This window comes from Myotis daubentonii, chromosome 1 (genome assembly GCF_963259705.1).
Source record: "Myotis daubentonii chromosome 1, mMyoDau2.1, whole genome shotgun sequence".
Lineage (NCBI taxonomy): Eukaryota > Metazoa > Chordata > Mammalia > Chiroptera > Vespertilionidae > Myotis > Myotis daubentonii.
In genome coordinates this window covers 119,960,860-119,982,494 of record NC_081840.1, presented here as the reverse complement: position 1 = coordinate 119,982,494, position 21,635 = coordinate 119,960,860, and the positions used below count along the sequence as shown (strand labels likewise).

Below are 21,635 nucleotides of genomic sequence, written 5' to 3'. Positions count from 1 at the left end.
CTTAACACCTGACGTGGACTACATGACCCAGCATTCACCACGGCAGGTTGATTTCCGGGTCAAAAGGTCCGCGCTGGATGCATCACCATGGAAGCGATGGGTTTGGTCACGTGGCGCCCCTGGTTACGCCCGGTGGTGGCTGTGGGGTCTGGGGCTTTGCCGGGGGCCATTTTGCCGAGGGCTTCCGGAGTTGGGGGTGGCTTGGAAGCTGACTGAAGCAGTGTTTTCTCCTCTGCAGCTTGGGATTTGGAGAGGAGCAAGAAGGCTGGGCTCCATCAAACCCTTCGGAGACGATGGTTTCCTCCAGCCTCTGCCACCTAACGACCCACCATGGAGGCTGCGCCCTCCGCGCTGCTCCTGCTGCTTCCCCTTCCAGCCAAATGTTCCTATCGCCCCGAGAGCCACAGCCGTCCTTCTGCCCCAGAGACTGATGAAAGTCGAGGTGCGGGCACCATGAGAGGCGAGAAAAACTGCTGCCATGGAGCTGCGGGAGATCACGGTTCCTGCCCCTCCACTCCTTCGCCTCTGGCCTCGGCCCTCTTGATGCCCGCGGAGGCTATCTCCAGTAGTTGGCCTGGCTCTGGAGGCGGTTTGTCAGGGGCGGATGAAGAGGAGACTCGGCTCCTTCAGCTCCTGCGGACCGCGCCAGATCCCTCGGAGGCCTTTCAGGCGCTGCAGGCTGTTTTGCCGCGGCGTGGCGGTCGACTTGGCTTCCCCAGACGGAAGGAAGCGTTGTATCGAGCCCTGGGCCGAGTGCTTGTGGAAGGAGGTAGAGATGAGAAGCGACTCTGCTTGCAGCTCCTCTTGGACGTTCTTCGAGGTCAGGGGGAGGCAGGCCAGCTGGAAGAGGCCTTTAGCTTAGCACTTCTGCCTCAACTGGTTGTCTCTTTACGAGAAGAGAACCCGGCCCTGCGGAAAGATGCGCTGCAGATCCTCCACATTTGTCTGAAACGTAGTTCTGGGCAGGTGCTAAGAACGCTTATACAGCAAGGCCTGGAAAGTACCGATGCTCGGCTTAGAACTGCAACAGCGCTGCTGTTCCCTATCTTGCTTACTCCTGAGGACTTGTTGCTGGGCCTAGATCTTACCGAGGTGATAATATCCTTAGCCCGAAAGCTTGGCGATCAGGAGATAGAAGAAGAATCGGAGACAGCTTTCTCTGCACTTCAACAAATTGGGGAGCGACTTGGCCAAGAGAGGTTTCAATCCTATATCTCTCGCCTGCCGTCTGCCCTGAGGAGACACTACAATCGCCGCCTGGAGTCCCAGTTTGGCAGCCAGATTCCTTATTATTTGGAACTTGAAGCTTCTGGATTTCCCGAAGACCCCCTTCCCTGTGCAGTGACCGTTTCCAACAGCAATCTTAAATTTGGGATTATTCCTCAGGAGCTGCATTCAAGATTGTTAGATCAGGAAGACTATAAGAACCGGACTCAGGCTGTTGAGGAACTAAAACAGGTGATGGGTCGATTTAACCCAAGTTCTAATCCTCATTCTAGCCTTGTCAGTTTTATTAGCTTGCTGTATAATTTGTTAGACGATTCTAACTTCAGAGTGGTCCATGGCACACTTCAGGTTCTGCATTTACTGGTTATTCGCCTTGGAGAGCAGGTACAGCACTTCTTGGGACCAGTTATAGCAGCTTCTGTCAAAGTGCTGGCAGACAACAAGTTGGTGATCAAACAAGAATACATGAAAATCTTCCTCAAGCTCATGAAGGAAGTAGGTCCTCAACAGGTGCTTTGTTTACTCCTGGAACATCTCAAACATAAGCATTCCAGAGTTCGAGAGGAGGTGGTGAACATTTGCATTTGCTCCCTCTTGACATATCCTAGTGAGGATTTTGACTTACCCAAATTGTCATTTGATCTTGCCCCAGCTCTTGTAGATAGCAAACGCAGGGTGCGACAAGCAGCTCTGGAAGCCTTTGCTGTGTTGGCATCATCAATGGGCTCAGGTAAAACCAACATCCTTTTCAAAGCTGTGGATACTGTTGAACTACAAGATAATGGAGATGGAGTGATGAATGCTGTGCAGGCCAGATTGGCTAGGAAAACCCTCCCAAGGTTAACGGAACAGGGATTTGTGGAGTATGCCATACTCATGCCATCATCTGCCCAGGGTAGGTCAAGCCATTTGGCACATGGAGCAGATACAGATTGGCTTTTGACTGGTAACAGAACTCAGAGTGCATACTGTCCCTGTGGTGACCACACAAGGGATAGCATGCAAATTTATGGATCTTACAGTCCAACTATCTGTACCCGGAGGGTATTAAGTGCAGGAAAAGGAAAAAATAAATTACCATGGGAAAATGAGCAGCGTGGAGTCATGGAAGAAAACCAGACCTCCAATCTGAAGGATACAGAACAGGTATGCATCCCTAATTTCCTTGTATTGATACTAAAATAATTTAAAATGAAAGTATGCCTGTAATTTAAGGGTTATGCTGCTTTAGAGTTGTTATGCTTTATTTTTAAACTAATTTGAATGCTGATGTGGGTATTATAATGGTACAGGTCACATAGGAGTGTTTAATAGGCTTTTTGTTTGATGGATTTGATTAAATTCTAGGCACAGTGTGATATAGACAATAGCTGGATTTCAGTTTGAACTGGTCACTTTGGCTTATCAGTGATCTCATTCAAACAACAAGCACTAATTATCTAGTAAGAACCAGTTAAAGAGCTAAGTTCTGGGAATGAAAATGAGACCAGTTCCATCAAGTCAGACCTGTAAACAGGCAATTACAAATTTGTTAAGTGCTAAAATAGAAATAGTCTTGTGGGAATACTGAAAACAGGAAAAATAATTCCACTAGAAAAGTCAAAAAAGCCTTTGGAGATGTGACATCTGAATTGAAATTCTTCCCCACGCCCCTCCCGAAGTTTTTATTTTGAAATGTTCAAATCTACAGATAGCTTAATAGTACAATGGATATTCATATACTTCATCTATACATACACCATTTATTATCCTCTTGCCATATGTACTATATATTTGCCAAACCAATTGAAAGTGCAGATATCTTAACATTTCACTCCTAAATATTTCTACATATATCTCCTAAGAATGACATTCTTCTTTGTAGCCATCATACCACTATCATTCCTCAGAATAGCAATAGTAATTCAGTAATATCTAACATATAGCCTGTATTTAAATTTCTCTAGTTGTCCCCAAAATGCGTTTCATAGTATTTCTTTTACTTTTGTCATCTAGGATCCAATCAAGGTAATGTGGTTAATATGTATCTCTTATCTACAATATGCCCAACTGTTTGTTTGTTTATTCATGACATTGAGTTTATTTGAAGAGTTTGGGATAGTGTTTTGTAGAATTTCCCACATTCTTAGTTTATCTGATTGTTTACTTATTCTTAATTTATCTTATTGTTTCCTTATGAGTACATCAAACATAAACAGTTTCAGCAGACATACTCCATAGGAGAGATGTTGTGAACTTAACATTACATCACACCACAAGGCATATAATACTAGGTTGGCCCACAATTGGTGATGCTAAATTTTATCATTTGCTTAAGGTGGTGATAGCTAGATCACACCATTGTAGAGGTTTATTTTCCTCTTTATAATTAGCACATGATCTGCAGGATATTTTGTGACTTTATTAATACCTCAACAACCTTTCATCCACTGTTGTTAGCATTTCTTAATGATCCTTACCTGTATCACTTAATACATTAGGGGCTACAAAAAAAGGGTAACTCTTTTAAAAATTCTAATATTTCTCCTATGTTTGTTACCTGGCATTCTTTTTAAATCTATATGTAAATAATTATATCAGTATTCTTTTTGATGCTAAAATTGTTTTAAAGATTTAACAAGTGTTTGGCTTCTATATCTTTGACATGGCTCTTTTAGTTTGTGAACACTTTCTTAACGTAAACATAACACTTGCGCAGGCTTACCTCACATTTTTATTGCTCCAGACATAGACTCAACCTTTTTTTTTCTTCAAGGGTTCTAGAATTGCTTTTTTAGTGAAGAATGAAATTTAAAAACCAAAGTTTGGGTATAGATGTACTCATTACTATTGCCTACTATTGCAAATTGGCCTTTTCACCTGACAGAGCCAGAGTCCCTCTTTTTTTTTTTTTTTTTTTTAAATGAATTCATGCTGATACCTTCCAATTCAGCACTACAGGGTTCTTCCTCTCTAATTTTAGTTCATATTTGTATCTCTCACAATAAAATTCTGATTCCCAACACTAGTCATATGTATTCATATGCTGTACCCTACAATACACAAAAAATAATTACTATACCAGTAACACAACTACCTACCTCCCTATTAAATAAAGTTCAAGATTTCTTTGCAGTATTTTTTCTGCTTAGAAATATCCCACAGTTAGAATTCTATGTTCAAACTTTTCTTAAATTGTTTTCTGGGTGATTATGACTCAAATAGTGTGATAGAAGATGAATAGGAGTTCGCCAAGTGTGCATGGGTCCTGGTGAATTTCAGAACAAAAGAATGTATGTTCAGAGATACTGAGTTACGAAAAGACTTAGCAAATTAAGAAATGGCGAGTTTCTGCATAGCTGAATAAGGCATTTCGGTGGGAGTAGCAGAAGATGATAGTAGAATGTAGGCAGGGGCAGAGTATGGAAATCATTTTTGCAAATAAGGAATTCATACTTTTTGTGGTTGACCTCAGAGGGATTGAGATGAACTAAGTGTTCTCTTTCATTCCTTCCAGTTACAAAATTTATAGTTTTTAAAAATAATTTTTAGACTTGCATAATGTAGTTATACAGTTATACTCATGTATTGTAAACATTACCTGGCAGTGGATGATTTTCTGTAAGCATTGATCGTAACACGGCTTGTTATGCTTCAAGTCTGAAATGTTAATGTATTAAGATTATGGTCCTAACCAAAGCACCAAGAATTTGAAAATAAGTGCCTTTCTGAAATTCCAGTGCAGACATTTGTTGCTTTTGAAGGATTTTGGTGAAGTTAAAAGTTATCTAAGAAGTTATACTTTCTTACTCAGAAATGATCTATAGAAGAACTACACTGGAAATTATTTTAACAGAGGACAGGGATTAAATTTTTAAATATTTTTATGTGTGCAGTTTTTAATAGTAAATTTTTAGAGCAGTTTTAGGTTCACAGTAAAATTGAACAGAAAGTACAGAGATTTCCCATATATCCCTGCCCCACACATGCACAACTTCCCACACTGCTACATCAAACTCTATAGCGGTATGTTACAATTGATGAACCTATACTGACACATCATTATTACCCAAAGTCCCTAGCTTCATCAGTGGTTCTCATCCTTCTGGCCCTTTAAATACAGTTCCTCATGTTGTGACCCAAAATTATTTTTGTTGCTACTTCATAACTGTAATGTTGCTACTGTTATGAATCGTAATGTAAATATCTGATATGCAGGATGGTTTTAGGCGACCCCTGTGAAAGGGTCATTTGATCGCCAAAGGGGTCGCGACCCACAGGTTGAGAACCGCTGCTTTAGGGTTTATTCATGATGTATATTCTGTGGATTTGGACACATATATCCATGTCCATTATCTACCATTATAGTATACAAAATAGTTTCATTGCCATAAAAATCCTCTGTGCTCTACCTATTTACTCCTTCCTCATTCTCTCCCTAACTCCTAGCAACCACTGATCTTTTTACTCTATAGTTTGCTTTTTCCAGAATGTTATGGTCCCTGGTCTGATTTGTACTGGTTCTTACCTAGCTCTGCCTTAATATTTACAGTCTACTGTTAATCTGTTACAGTAAACACTCGATTTTGCAGACCTCGATTTAACGAACTTCGGATTTAATGGACAAAATTTCTGGTCTGTATGTCATACGTGAAAAGTTAACATCCTGTTAATTTTAAAATGCTTTTAACAAAGATTTACTTATAATTAAATTAACAGGTTATTTCTTTTGTTATTAATTCACTGTTATTTTAACAAATTTTAACAAATAGTCCATATGTTGGGAAAAACACTGTAGTAATTTTGCCCACAGAAATAAATATTACATATCTACAACTATAGTCTACATGTTTAAATCCAAGAGGAACCACTCCTAAACAATGTTCGGGGAATAATTAGCATGTGATCACACTATATCTCGGGTGGTAATTGGTTCTGTTGTTGTATGGTGCGACTTTGTGCAGCAGTTTTGTGGGGTTTTTTGTTGTTTTTTTTAAATATATTTTTATTGATATCAGGAAGGGAGAGGGAGAGAAAGATAGAAACATCAGTGATGAGAGAGTATCCTTTATCGGCTGCCTCCTGCATGCCCCCTACTAGGATCAAGCCCGCAACCAACCTAACCTGGGCATGTGCCCTGACTGGAATCAAACCTTGACCTCCTGATTCATAGGTCAGCACTCAACCACTGAACCACACCGTCAGGGCTGTGCAGCAGTTTGTTTTTTTAAAATATCTTTTTATTGATTTCAGAGAGGAAGGGAGAGGGAAAGAGAGAGAGAAACATCAACGATAAGAGAGAACCATTGATTGGCTGCTTCCTGCATGCTCCCCACTGGGGATCGAGCCAGCAACCCAGGCATGTGCCCTGACCAGAATTAAACCCAGAACCCTTCAACCTGCAGGTCTACGCTCCATTCACTGAGCCAAGCCAGCCAGAGCTATGCAGCAGTTTTAATCCGAGCCAGCTGCAGATATTCTGACATGTGCTAAGCCATGCCCCAGCTGTGTGCATTTGTTTACTGGAGGTGACTGGCAATGCACACATTTACTACACCTATTCAGTATAAATCTAAAATTACTGTAATACATATAGAAAACTTTTCTGTGAAATTAAACTTTTCATAAATACTTAACTGCCGGGGTCCAACCCCAGCAGGTCCAGGGGTCCCCAAAGGTGTGGACGGAGTCGGCGAAGAAGGAATGACACGGAGACAGTGTTCAGTTGATCAGCAGCCTAGCCAGGATCTCCAGCCAGGATCTCCAGCCAAGTTCTGGTCTGGATCTCCAGAGAGGTTCTGCTTAGGATCTCCAGCCAGGTTCCGTCCAGGCTCTCCAGCCAGGCTCAGTCACCAGGTTCCAGTCAGGCTCTCCTGCCAATCTCCGCAGTCAGGTTCAGTCCAGGATCCCCTGCCATGCTCTCTCGCCAGGCTCCGCCTCCAGGCTCCCAGGCCAGTCCCTCTCCAGGATCCTCCGGCATGCTCTCTCCAGCGAAGTTCTTCTGTCTCTAGAGAACGTTCTGTGTAGGTTCTGTGCCTAGGCTCTGTCTCTCTCGGTCCTGTCTTCCAAGCCCTGTCTCCTAAGTTCTGTGTCTGAAGTTCTGTCTCTCTGTCTGGTTACATCTGTATTTATACCAGTTGATTCAATCCTATCAATCTCTATTACAAAGGTTAGGGCGTTTCTTATCTCCATTCCAGGGAGTAAAGATTATGTAGCTTAAGCATGATTGTTTGTAGTGATTAACTACCCGCCTGGCACTTAGTTAAGGAGTTTCATCCCCTCCCTGACTTCAGGGAAAAATTCCTACCTGGGGAAACAACCTTTCTAGGAGAGGCATCCCCTCCCTGACTTCAGGGAAAAATTCCTACGTGGGGAAACAACCTTTCTCGGAGAGGTGACCTTGGTTAAAACACAGCACCAAGAAGGTGAGCAAACATATTAAGAACCGTATGCCATATATGCCAGGTCCCTTGAAACAGCAAGCATGGACCGGCTCCCGGCACTTAACTTTAATTATACAAACGCGTCTACATAAGTAAAAACAGGTAAATTAACTAATTTGTCAACTTTTTAACATATACATTTGGAAAACCTACTTTAAGGGACACCCCCTCCTTGCCAGTATCTCTGTCTTGTCCATGAGTAGCATCATTGGTTAGTGACATTAAATAGCAAAGCTTCCAGAAAAACTCAAGAATGTTTCAGTTACAAATTTCTATAACTCATTTTGAAGATAGACTAGTTTGCTTAGAAGGATGATTTTCATAGTGTAGGAAGTAAGGTTACAAGAGGGAGGTAGGGACTAGATTGGAGACTAAAATTTAGCCTGTAATTTTGACAGTGATTTGAGACTAGGGTTTAGGTTTTTGTTTTGTTTTTCTTTTTTTATTTTTAAGCAATGTTTTAGGAAAATTAATCACAACAGGAGCAATATGTAAATTTTGTTTGTGTGTATGTTTCTTTTTTTCAGAGAAGCTAGACACTTAGAAACTAAGGGCACTTAGAAGATCAGTTAGACTTACACTTATTGGACTACTTTAGGTGTGAGGTGTTGATTTTTATAAGGATTGGCAGGGTATCAGATTCGACTGGAAAGAAAATCATGGATGTAAGAGGTATTTCGAAGGATTCTGTGACTAAGAGTTGAAGAGAAGGAAAGAAAGAGGGGGTAACTCTAAAATTTGAATGAGGTGACAAAATGCATAATAGATTTGTGAATACACATAGAAAGGTCCAAAAAGAGGACATTAATTTGGGGGGAGGGGAATGAATTTTAGGTGAAAGACGATAGAATATTCCAGTTGAGTTTAAAGACTGTACTATTTAAGAAAGAAGGAAAGAATCAGAGATGTAAATCTTGGAAGTCATGTACTGAGAAGTAATTGCTGAATGATCTTTCTGTTGAAGAGCATGTAGGGGCAAGAGCAGAGTGCTTAAGACTCAATCTTGACATTCAGCCCCATTTAGTGAATAGCAGTAGGGGACAGAACCAAACCAGGCGAAGAGAAAGGATGCCTAAGAGAACCAAGAAACAACAAGGTTTTAGAAGTGAAGTAGAGTTTCAGGAAGTATATCAATACTGTTACATGCAGGAGAGATTAGGGAGAATGAAAACTGAAAAGCATGATTTGTTCTTAAATATTCAGCCTGCCACTTGTAGGATAATTTTTATGGTAACTTTCTCTTAATTTTATCTTTATTACATTCTTCTAATAATTCTTCTAATTGTAAAAATGTTATATGTTCTCATTATAGAAAATTTGGAAAAAATAAGAAAAAAAACAAGAAATTTAAGTTTTCAGCAATCTCATCACTCAGGTCTGCAGTAAAAATTTTTTGCTTGTACTTCAAGTATTTCAATTTATGTATATAGGTATAGATTCTTTTTTCTTCTTAAAAGTTATTTATTTGAGAGAGAGAAAGGGAGAGAGAAAGAGAAAGAGACAAACACCAAACATCAATCTGTTGCCTCCTGCACACACCAGACCAGGGATCAAAACCAAAACCTGGGTATGTGCTCTGACATGACCGGGAATGGGATCAGTAACCTTTCAGTGCATGGGACGACGCTCAACCAACTAAGCCACACCAGCGAGGGCTAGATTTATTTTTCCATACATAAAAGTCTCCCCTTTTCACTTACTTTACCATGAACATTTTTTCTTTAACTGTAGTAGGGTCTTTAATGTCTGTTTAATATTACATTATATAATATCTTGGTCTGTTTAACTGTACTTTCTTTTGAATATTTAGACTTTTTAATTCTGTTTTTGTATCCACCATTTAGTCAATTATTTTTGTGTCCTGATATGTCATAGACTGATAACCAGATTCCTGTCATGTTCTAACTTTACACCTCTTTCTAGGTTTTTATGAGTGTTTAATGGCTTAGTGGGGTCAAGTAATCTGGCATAACTAGATAGCTACCATATGAGCTACATTTTTTCTAACAGATTTCTCTATAGTATAGTAAAAGTCATAGTAGTCAGTCACCTAGACTGAAAAATAAGGAGCATATTTGCTTCAGGGTAGAGGATTTGGTTATTGCAAGATTGTTGGGACATGGAAAAGAGTAGTTTTAGAAGAATATTGTCAACAAAGACCAAATTTAAAAGTTTATGAGGTGAGTTGATAAGGAAATACAGACAATAAGCATTTACTCAACATCTTGTTTATTATCTACTATGTGCAAAGCCAAGTGCGAGCTTGTAGACTACTCTTTAAAGCACCACCTAGTATTGTTTCCTCTTTTGGTATTTAGCACATGTGAACCATGTCTTTTTTCCTCTTCAATGATGGTAAGCACTGTGATAATAGAGACTGGGTTTTGGGGGGTTTTTTGTAACAGTACTAACCATGGTGCTGCATCCACAATCAATATCAACAAATATCTGTTAAGAGAAAATACAGTGTCTAAGGGTTTGACTGTGAAAGAAAGGACCAAGCAAGATACAGCAGGATGTAGCAGAATGAGTTATGACTGTGTTCTTAAATAGGAAATATCTGATTTGGCAGAGAAAAGAAACACCTATGAATTTAACATGCCTGTTCTATGTCTTGCACTGTGTGATAGATGTTAGACATGTACATTTCATTCCTTGTTATCCTATTTGAGAATCACATTTGAGAGAAAAAGGCAAGAAATTACTATCCCTACATAAAGACTGAATGAGTCTAGAACACAGGTGTATAGAGAGGATAGCTTTGGAACAGAAAAGGAAGTGTTTTCCTCTAGAATTGAAGGGAAAACATCCGTAAGATTACTTAAGATACAGAAAAGTTTTGCAATAGCAAGAAGGGTGTGTGTGTGTGTGTGTGTGTGTGTGTGTGTGCTCGTTTAAGTCAAAAGAAAGAAGATATGAGCTCTAGAACAGTGCCTATCAAACTTTAATGTGCATATGAATTGTCTCAGAATCTTGTTAAAATACATATTCTGATTCAGTTTGTCTGAAATGAGGTCTGAGACTAAATGTCTAATCAGATGCTAGTTGTTGCTGATTTGTGAACCACATTTTGAGAGCAGAGCACCAAGATTAAGCTTCCATATTCTAGTAAACTAACAGGCAAACTTAGAATGGAAAATAGAAGATCAGATATTTGAAGAATGTGGGAAAGATTTAGAATACTCAATATGACAAATGTTAAGTAATAGAAAACCTAAAATTATTAATTTACACTAATGTATTTTAATCCTAAAAATTAGTATTTTCCTTGGGTGTTGGATTGTTTCCAATAAGTAGTCTTTATTTTATTTTTTTAAATATTGGACTTTCTGGCCCTAGCCAGTTTGGCTCAGTGGATAGAGCTTCGGCCTGCAGACTGAGGGTCCCAGGTTTGATCCTGGTCAAGGGCACATGCCCAGGTTGTGAGCTCGATCCCCAGTATGGGGCTTGCAGGAGACAGCCAATCAATGATTCTCTCTCATCATTGATGTTTCTATCTCTCTCTCCCTCTCCCTTCCTCTATGAAATCAATCAATAAATATATATATTTTTAAAAAACTAGCCAAGGTTTAAAAAAAAAGTTTTTAAAAAAATCGGACTGAATAAGAAAAAACCTTAGTTTTAAAGCTTGTCAAAATCATGATCAGTTGCTCCGGCTTGATGACTCAGTTGGTTAGAGCATCATCCCAATACTCCAAGGCGGTTGCTTTGATCCCTGGTTAGGGCACATACATAAGTCAACCAGTGAATGCATAGATGAGCGGAACAGCAAATTGGTATTTCTTTCTCGCGCTCTCTCTCTCTCTCTGTCCTTTCCTCTTTCTCAAACCAATAAATAAAAAATTTTTTGTTAAATAATGATCAACTCTAAAAGAATATCTGATATCAGTATAGTTGTTTGTTTCAAATAACTAGTCATTAATTTCCTTTTTAAAATTTTATTGTGCTTGATGAATTTGAAAAACTTTTATTTTTAATGCTTGTCAAAATCATGAACAATAAAATATCATATCTATTCTCAGTATATATGATATATTTAAAAATTTTTAAATAATCTATATATATAAAAAGCCAGGACCTTAACGCCGTCACAACCAGAATGACCAGAAACCAGAACACCACGGCCCCAGCGGAGACCCACACCCCAATTGGGGGCGTGGCCAGCCTGCAAACCACCGGTGCGCCTCACCCAGGACTCACGCACCCCAGCGGGGGCCCTCACCCCAATCAGGGGGCCCCATCACGGCAAGGGGCTGGTCCCCGCCCGTGCACTGGACCTCTATAGAAATATAAAACCCTACCCCACCACCCCTCCAACCCAACCTGTTAAAGGTTCCTGAAACCACAAAATTAGATCACTGAGTCAGGCTAGCAGTTCAACGTGTAAAGCCTCATTCACACATGAGGAATTCACACCTTTCTCCTTCCCCTTGGACTCTGTGTCTCAGAGGAGGCATGCATAGTATGGACATGCAAATGAAAGCTCAGAAAAGTCGCTCTTTTGGGGTCCTGTGGCACATACAGGCAGAGACAAACTGATCATCAAAAGCAAAGCACCAGATTCTGTCCCTTCCTCATTCCACGTCCTCAGCCCCAGACAGGCACTCCTGTGGCAGGATACAAGGAGAGCCCCGTCTTGAATCTTTGCAGAGATAGGAATGCTCAGGAGTCGAAGATAATAGAAACCTAAGGACCCAAATGCTGGGGCCTATGCCGCCAGGGCCCACTCAGCACAAGGCCAAGGGGAGCTCGGACCAAGTTCTGGTCCAATTCCTAACCCAGTTGCAATCTGCCATCCCATACTTCTTCCTGCCCTGCCCTACCTCCATTCTGTCCTCTTTCCCCACACCACCCAGCAGCCCTGTTTCCAGGATAAATGGTTAGAAGAAAGCTTTCCTTGATCGGAAGAGACTCTCCAGGGAGCTGCATGCAGAAAGGTGCTCCCAGTCCAGTACCTGCAATTGCTCTGTTCTGCCAGATGCCAATCAGAAATTGTGTCCCTGGAGACAGAGCTTAGCAGAAGTAGGCTGCTGTTCTTTGAAGCCCCTCATCAGGAGGAAACTCTTCCCCCTCGAAAAAAAAAAAAAAAAAAGTTCACCATGCTGCCTCCCTTATCACTTTCAGCAACCCTCCTTTGCCCCTTTCCTTGGAAATAGAAGGATTGGAGCACATCTATCTATCTATCTATCTATCTATCTATCTATCTATATATAGAGAGAGAGACACATGCAAATCGGTGGAACAACCAGAATGACCACTTGAGCAGTCACTATGAGGCGCACTGACCACTTCTCAGTCAGTCCCCCTGACTGGCAGACTCTGATCCCCCAATGGCAAAGGGGGAGCTGGGGGTGGGTGGTGGCAGCTGCTGGTAGCCAGGGAAGATGGCCCTGATCATAGGCCAGGCCTAGGGACCATACCCGCACATGAATTTCGTGCACCGGCCCTGTAGTTTTTAGATAAACTTCAAAAATAAATCTTAAAAGCATCCTATCTAATAAAAGACAAAAAGGGCAATTAACCATACCTCCGCTACGCTTCCCATTGGCTAATCAGGGTGATATGCAAATTAACGGCCAACAAAGATGGCGGCCAGCAACCACGCAGCTGAAGTGAGCAGGAGGCTTGCTTGCTCTAGTGATGGAGGAAGCCAAGGTTTCCCGCCTGCCGCGGCCCGGCTCTGAGCCCGAAAGCAACAATGTTTCAAAATATAGAAGCTAAACAAACCCCAGATACCTGCTTTCAGCCGGCCGCGGCCTCAGAGCTGGGAGCGTCAGTGACAGCAACAATGTTTCAATTATAGAAGGTAAATAAATCCCAGGAAAAAAAAAGAAAAGAAAAAAAGGAGAGGCTGGGAGCTTCAGTCGCCTGCCAGCCTGAAAACGGCCCTCAGCCCCTCACCCAGACTGGCCAGCACCCCAGGGGCACCCCCACCCTAAAGGGGGTGTGGCCAGCTGTGAACAGCCATCAGCCCCTCACCCAGACTGGCCAGCACCCCAGGGGCACCCCCACCCTAAAGGGGGTGTGGCCAGCTGCGAACAGCCATCAGCCCCTCATCCAGGCTGGCCAGGCACCCCAGCGGGACTCCCACCCTGATCCAGGACACCATTCAGGGCAAACCAGCCGGCCCCACCCATGCACCAGGCCTCTATCCTATAATAAAAGGGTAATATGAAAATTGACTCTAAGAGCAGAATGACTGGGAATGACTGGTCACTATGACACACACTGACCACCAGGGAGCAGACGCTCAATGCAGGAGCTGCCCTCTGGTGGTCAGTCGCTCCCACATGGGGGAGCTCTGCTCAGCCACAAGCCAGGCTGATGGCTGCCAGTACAGCGGTGCTGGTGGGAGCCTCTCCTGCCTCCTCAGCAGCTCTAAGGATGTCTGACGGCAGCTTAAGTCTTCTCCCTGCTGGCAAGTGAACATCCCCCAAGGGCTGCCGGGCTGTCAGAGGGATGTCTGACTGCCAACTTAGGCCCAATCCCCCGGGGAGCAGGCCTAAGCCAGCAGGTGGTCATCCCCTGATGGGTCTCAGACTGTGAGAGGGCACAGGCCGGGCTGAGGGACCCGCTCCCCAAGTGCACAAATTTTTGTGCACTGGGCCTCTAGTATTAAATAAAATAACTTACACTGATTTTACTATCTTTTTTAAAAATATTGTTTTAGAGAAGAAGAAGGGAGAGGGACAGAGAGGAAAATCATTGTAAGATTGAAACATCACTCTATTGGCTCCCACATGTGCTCTGACTAGGATCAAACCTGTAAACTGGGTATGTGCCCTGAACTGGAATCAAACCTGCCACCTTTTGGGATTACACTCAACCAACGGAGCCACATCGGCCAGGCTGATTTTACCATCTTTAAAAATCTATAACAGAGAAACCAAGATGGCGGCATAGGTCAACACCAAAGTTTGCTGCGTCAAACAATCACTTCAAAAATACAACTAAAATACGGAACGGACATCATCCAGAACCACAGGAAGGCTGGCTGAGTGGAAATTCCACAACTAGAAGGAAAGAGAAAAGCATACAGAGACTCAGAGGGGGCGCAGTGCGGAAGTAAAATACTAAGGTGCGGAGGTGCATGCAGAGAGGGCTGGCGGCTGAGGGCACGGTTGTCGTTTTCAATCAGGAGGGAGTCTCAGGCGCTGAGCTCCAGTTCTGGGCGAGTCTCTGGGGACCCAGACTCATACGGGAGAAGCAGGACTGTCTGGCATTGGTCGGAACTCGAGGGCAGCTTTCTCTCGGAGGGGCAAGCAGCAATTGCCCAGACACTGAGAAGCAGAGCCTCTGAGAGCAGCCATAACTGCTAGCACCGCCCTGTTGATCCCATGGGACCCACCTTTCCCAAGCCCTGCAGGGAGGCTTTTGCTGGATAGCCTCAGGCAGAGGCTAGATTAGCACCTCCCTAGAGATCCAGGAGCCATCCAGAGGTCAGAGTGGGACCATCCAGTTTGCAGCTCTGTGGAACCATAAAGGTCACTCTCAGGGGGTAGACTCAGTGAGCACCAAAGCCCCATTGAAGCAGGTCTAGCCCCAGAGGGGTGTCTGCAGCACAGAAGTTCTCCCACTGCAGACACAGCTGATTCTCATAGCCAACTGGACTGGAGGTCAATTCCTCCCAGTGATACCTACAACAATCAAGGCTTAACTACAACAAGACTGTGCACAAAGACCACAAGGCGGTGCACCAAGAGTGTCCTCCTCAGGTAATTGGGGAGGCTGAACCACTGGGCCCTAGAGGACACTCAGCACAGAAAACCACTTTATCAACACAGGGAAGCATAAAAAATGCGGAGACAAAGAAAAAGGACAGAAATGGAGGAAAGCAAACTGCTGGATATAGAGTTCAAAACCACACTTTTAAGGTTTTCAAGAATTTTCTAGAAACTGCCGATAAACTTAATGAGATCTACAAGAAATCTAATGAGACCTTCGAGGTTGTGATAAAGGACCAACTAGAAATTTAGCATACACTGACTGAAATAAAGAATATTATACAGACTCCCAAGAGCAGACTAGAGGATCGCAAGAATCAAGTCAAAGATTTGAAATACGAAGAAGCAAAAAACACCCAACCAGAAAAGCAAAATGAAAACAGAATCCAAAAACACAAAGATAGTGTAAGGAGCCTCTGGGACAGCTTCAAGCGTACCAACATCCGAATTATAGGGGTACCAGAAGAAGAGAGAGAGCAAGATATTGAAAACCTATTTGAAGAAATAATGACAGAAAACTTCCCCTACCTGGTGAAAGAAATACACTTACAAGTCCAGGAAGCACACAGAACCCCAAACAAAAGGAATCCAAAGAGGACCACACCAAGACACATCATAATTAAAATGCCAAGAGCAAAAGACAAAGAGAATCTTAAAAGCAGCAAGAGAAAGTCAGTTACCTACAAGGGAGTACCCATACGACAGTCAACGGATTTCTCAACAGAAACTTTGCAAGCCAGAAGGGAGTGGCAAGAAATATTCAAAGTGATGAATGCCAAGAACCTACAACCAAGATTACTTTATGCAGCAAAGCTATCATTCAGAACGGAAGGTCAGATAAAGAGCTTCACAGATAAGGAAAAGCTAAAGGAGTTCATCACCACCAAACCAGGATTATATGAAATGCTGAAAGGTATCCTTTAAGAAGAGGAAGAAGAAGAAAAAGGTAAAGATACAAATTATGAACAACAAATACACATCTATCAACAAGTGAATCTGAAAATCAAGTGAATAATCTGATGAACAGAATGAACTGGTGATTATAATAGAATCAGGGGCATAGAAAGGGAGTGGACTATTCTTTGGGGGGAAAGGGGTGAGGGGGATGCGAGAAGAGACTGGACAAAAATCTTGCACCTATGGATGAGGATGGTGGGGAGTGAGGGAGGAGGGTGGGGTGGGAACTGGGTGGAGGGGAGTTATTTGGGGAAAAAACAGGAACAACTGTAGTAATCTGAACAATAAAGATTTAATTTAAAAAAATCAATAAAATAAATTTTAAAAAAATCTATAACAGCCTTGGCTGGTGTGGCTCCTTGGTTGAGCACTGTCCCATGTACCAAAAGGTCACTCGTTTGATTCCTGGTCAGGTCATATGCCTGGGTTGTGGGCTTGATCCCCAATAATATAGGAGACAGCTAATTGATGTTTTTCACATCGATTTTTCTCTTTCTGTTCCTCTTTCTCCCTCTCCTGAATCAATTAAACTTTTTTTAAAGAAAGTAAAAAGCTATAACAATTTCCTTGATAAATGGATAAAACATATTAATTATTTTGTATACATATTTTTATTTCCCTATAACTTTATTTTACCTCGGTAGTATCAGCTATACTTATTAAATACAACCTTATCCAAAGAAACCGACTGTTGTTTTCATGCAGACAAAGAAAAAATTAAGTCATCTAACCAAGAACTATTTTTTCATTCTCTTCATCAATACATATTTTATGTCATTTTTATAATGATTTTAAGTGGCAAAATAAACATAATTAACATAATCCAAAGGCACTTATATAGCCTCTTTGTTTAATGGTTATTCTACAATGTATAAGACAGAAGGATATATTAAAAACATCTGGTGACCAGTGATTTGCATTTTTCTTAATTAGAAATTGTTCAAGGGCTAAAGATTTTTCATTGATTTCATTTTATAGTAGAGGCCCAGTACAATAATTCATGCACTGGTGGGGTCTGGCCAGCCTACCCCGATCGGGGCCCATCAGGCCAGACCAGCAGGGCGGAGTGGCCACGGGCAGTTGGCCAGCCGGCCCCACCCCTGATCGGGGTTTTGGGGGCCAATTGGGGGCAGGGTATGCTGCGGGGGCGGGGGGGCTGATTGGGGCCTGGATCAGGCTGGTTGGTTGCTTCAGTGCACATCATAGCCACCAGTCGTTCTGGTCATTCCGCTGTTCAGGTCGCTGGGCTATTATATATATAGACTAGAGGCCTGATGCACAAAATTCGTGCAGGGGGCTAGGTCCTCACAGCTTTGGCCAGCCCTCACAACCTCAGCCAGTCCTTGCAGACCCAGCTTCGTCCGGAAGGTCATCCGGAAGGATGTCTAATTAGCATATTAGCTCATTATTATATAGGATTAGTTTTAAAAGTTAACTTTAGTGTTTGAAACTTACAACATAAGCTAATATATAAAGCATTATAAGACTTGTCTATCAACACTAATAAAAGAGAAAAATGGTAATTGGCGTACGAGCTACCCTTTTCATTGGCTAATCAGGGCTATATGCAAATTAACTGCCAACTAAGATTGGCAGTTAACTGCCAACAAGATGGCGGTTAATTTGCATATGTAGGCACAATGCAGGGAGGCGAAAGGGAAAGCAGGAAGAAGCCCCCTGCCACTGACAGTGATCGGAAACCCAGGGAGGAGCTAAGAGCTGGGGGCAGGGCAAAGGCGGCCCTGGGGCCACCTTTGCCTTGCCCCCCAGCCATGATCGGAGAATCAGGTGCCTTTTCCACCCTGGCCAGTGATAGCAGGAAGTAGGGGTGGAGTCAGCGATGGGAGCTGGGCACGGTCGAAGCTGGCAGTCCCAGGAGCTAGGGGTCCCTTGCCTGGGCCTAAAGTGAAGCCCACGATCGTGGGGCCGCTGCAGCTGTGGGTCCCCGCTGCCCGGGCCGGACACCTCAGCCAGAGGCGTCCTGCAGGGCCAGGGGCGGAGCCCGCGCGATCGCGGCACCCCCTGCTGCCCAGGCCGGACGCCTAGGCCAGAGGCGTCAGGCCTGGGCAAGGGGCCGATCCTGCGATTGGAGGGTGATGGGGGTCAACGCCTGAGGGCTCCCAGTATGTGAGAGGGGGCAGGCTGGGCTGAGGGACACTCCCCCCCACACACACCCAGTGCACGAATTTCGTGCACCGGGCCCCTAGTATATATATAAAAGCCCAAGTGACTGGCCAACCAGTTGCTATGACACTCACTGACCACCAGGTGGCAGACGCCCAAGGCAGAATCTGCCCCCTGGTGTTCAGTGCGCTCCCATAGTGGGAGCCCCGCTCAGCTGACCGGGATGAGTGGGAGCGGCTCCTTCCTGGATTCCCTCAGGCCATGCCAAGGGACCCCAACGGTGCACACATTTGCGCACCAGGCCTCTAGTGTTGTTATAAGAATCAACCCCTTTTAATAAAGATACTATCTATATCAAGTTTAATGGAACACATAATTTTATATTTTAAAAAAGATGTATGGTAAATGTGAAACTACTGTAGAAAATTTAAGAAATTTGCTTTGACTGGGTGGCTTAGTTGCTTGGAACATTGTCCCATACAGGTTCAATGCCCAGTCAGGGTATATATGTAGGCTGCAGATCTCAGTCTCCTGTTGGGGTGTATGCGGGAGGCAACCAATTGATGTTTCTCTTTCACATGGATGTTTTTCTGTCTCTTCTCCCCCCCACCCCCTCTAAAATCAATAAAAACATATCCTCTAGTGAGGATTTTAAAAGTTAATTAGCCATTTCCTGAAAAAAAGTTAAAGTTTACACAAACATTTATATCTTGCTATTATCATTTTCAGATGGTGATAAAATCTGGACAAAGACAAAGAGCTGCTTGTATAGTTTTTTTTGTTTGTTTTTTTGTTAATCCTCACCCAAGGATATTTTCCCTATTGATTTTTAGAGAGATTGGAAGGGCAGGGGAGGGAGGGAGAGAGAGAGAAGACATCAATGTGAGAGAGACACATCGATTGATTGCCTCCTGCACAAAGCCCCATGGAGTGGGAATTGAACTTGAGGCAGACCAATGCTCTAACCACTGAGTAGCGATGGTGACAAATAGCTGTTTTTAAATGAGTGTAGGTTGTCCAAAGAGCCATTGTAAATAGGATTTTTACAATTACTTGTTTTTACAATTATATACCAATATGAAAACTTTGTTTGCTTAAGAACATTTTTTTTTCTTGTTCTAGTGACCAAGGTCATTAATTAAATTCAGAGTTTGTCTGTTTTCCCTTGAATGTACAACTTTTGGCAAGACCATTTTTTCCTTAAAGAGACAGTACATTTAAATCATAAGTAATAAAAGAAATGTTAGCAATCTGTGGGTTTTACTTAGTTAACCTCATAATAGTGATTTTTACAAGCCAGTTGGAACAGAAGCTTGTTCTAGTTTCCTGTATTTTATCCTGATTGATTAATACTCTCTGTAGATAGACAAGATATGCCAATTTGTTGGCTCAAAAAATACTTCATGTTCATAAAATGGAAAGTTTTTACCTTCTATGTAATTTAGAGGAGCTAACAATGATAAAGCAGCATAATTTAAGGTAGAAGAAGGTGCTAGTCTATTTAAAAAGTTGACCATATTTTCAAGGATTTTTTTTCTTTATTTTAACAGTTAAAAAATATACGGCATTATAATAACTACTTAAAGGAAAGATAAGATTTTTTTCTACTTGATGGCCTTTGTGTGGTCCCTACTTGCCAAGGTTGCAGATTTGATCCCTGGTCAAGGCATATACAAGAAGCAACTAATGAATGCACAAATAAGTAGAACAACGAATGGATATTTATCTCTCTCTCTTTCTCTCTCTCCCTTCCTCTCTCTCAAATCAATAAATTTTTAAAAATTAAGATATTTTTCTATTTCTAAGTGTATGATACTGTGATACTTTAGACACTAAAGCAGAGCTAGTTTTTCTTTTCTAGCTTTATGTTGGCATATTGTTATTTTTTAAATCTTCATCCGGGGATATGTTTATATTGATTTTAGACAGAGGGAAAGTGTGTGTGTGTGTGTGGGAGAGAGAGAGAGAGAGAGAGAGAGAGAGAGAGAGAGAGAGAGAGAGAGAGAGAAAGAAACAACTGGGGATCAAACCCTCCACCTAGGTATGTGCTCAGGAATCAAATCTGCAGCCTTTTGGTGTATGGGACAATGCTCCAATCAACTTAGCCACCCAGCCAGGGCTTTGTTGGCTTATTTTAACAGAATGAGGTATGTTTATTGGAAGGTGTATGTAACCTATTGTTTAAGTTTGTGGTCTAAAGTGTTTAGCAATCAAGCAGATTCCTTAGTAGACAAATCTTCTGTCACTGAAGTGTTCTAAGACAAATGTGGTTAAAACAACTTTAATGAATCCGAGGATTCCAACATGGCGGCCAGCAGGACCCGAGTGAGGATGAGTGTCGCGCGCGCGCGCGTGTGTGTGTGTGTGTGTGTGTGTGTGTGTGTGTGTGTGTGTGAGAGAGAGAGAGAGAGAGAGAGAGAGAGGAGAGAGAGAGAGAGAGTCAGTCCCATTGCATGTAGGAATCTGGGGGGGAGGGGCGGGCGGACAGTACAGGCTCGCCTGGCCCCAGAGCAGCTGCTACTACCACAACTACTCCCCGGATCAGGCTTAGGCTTGGAGACCTTACCACCTTGAAAGATTTACAAGGCCCTCCTTGGGAGGAGGCTGCGGGAGTGGTAGTAGCTAGGCACCCAACGTGGCCACCACCCAGACTCACGGAGGCCCAGACCCGAAACCACGCATGCGTGCATCCTGCCCAAACCCCCTGCACCTGCAGCGAACATCAGCAGGACTCCATGCAACCACCGTGTGACTGCCACTGACCCAGCAGAACTCTTGCCCCTGCTGTGGACTTACCCAACGCCACCGCTATTGTGCTACCACCACCATTATCTTGCCACCGCTACCCTAGAGCCCAACTGCTCAACTCCAATGCCCGGGCCCGGAGGCAGGATCTGCGCTGAAGGCCAAGGAGGTGAATGGATGTAGCTTCCCCTGCCCTGGGCCTACTAGAACTGAGGATCTGAGTAGACTGAAGAGCTGCGTTTTGAATGTCAAGGATTTTATTCCCTTTCATCTTTGGTATAGGAATTTGATTTTTGTAGGTGTTGACAGATATTGGGCCCAAAATAAGTAAACATGAAAAAAATCTTAAGTTTTAGATGGAGGAAGTAGTCTCTGGCTATTAGAGTAAAGGAGTTGAGATCAGTACATTTAAAAACAGAACACACCAATAAGGAAA

The 21,635-nt window shown here is 42.8% G+C and overlaps 1 protein-coding gene across 8 annotated transcripts in view; it reads left to right on the top strand.

The window, feature by feature from the left end:
* The first annotated feature begins 147 nt into the window (after window positions 1–147).
* Window positions 148–21,635, top strand: part of TOGARAM1 (TOG array regulator of axonemal microtubules 1) — a 138,006-nt gene continuing 116,518 nt past the window's right edge. For 4 of the 8 annotated variants that reach the window (XM_059659113.1, XM_059659146.1, XM_059659121.1 and 1 more), the window contains exon 1: window positions 151–2,373. In XM_059659113.1, coding sequence (XP_059515096.1) covers window positions 331–2,373 — 2,043 coding nt within the window. In that variant the 5' untranslated portion in view covers window positions 151–330. Of the gene's footprint in view, window positions 2,374–21,635 lie in introns of all 8 variants that reach the window. The other 4 variants (XM_059659139.1, XM_059659105.1, XM_059659153.1 and 1 more) reach the window with 3 other exon arrangements.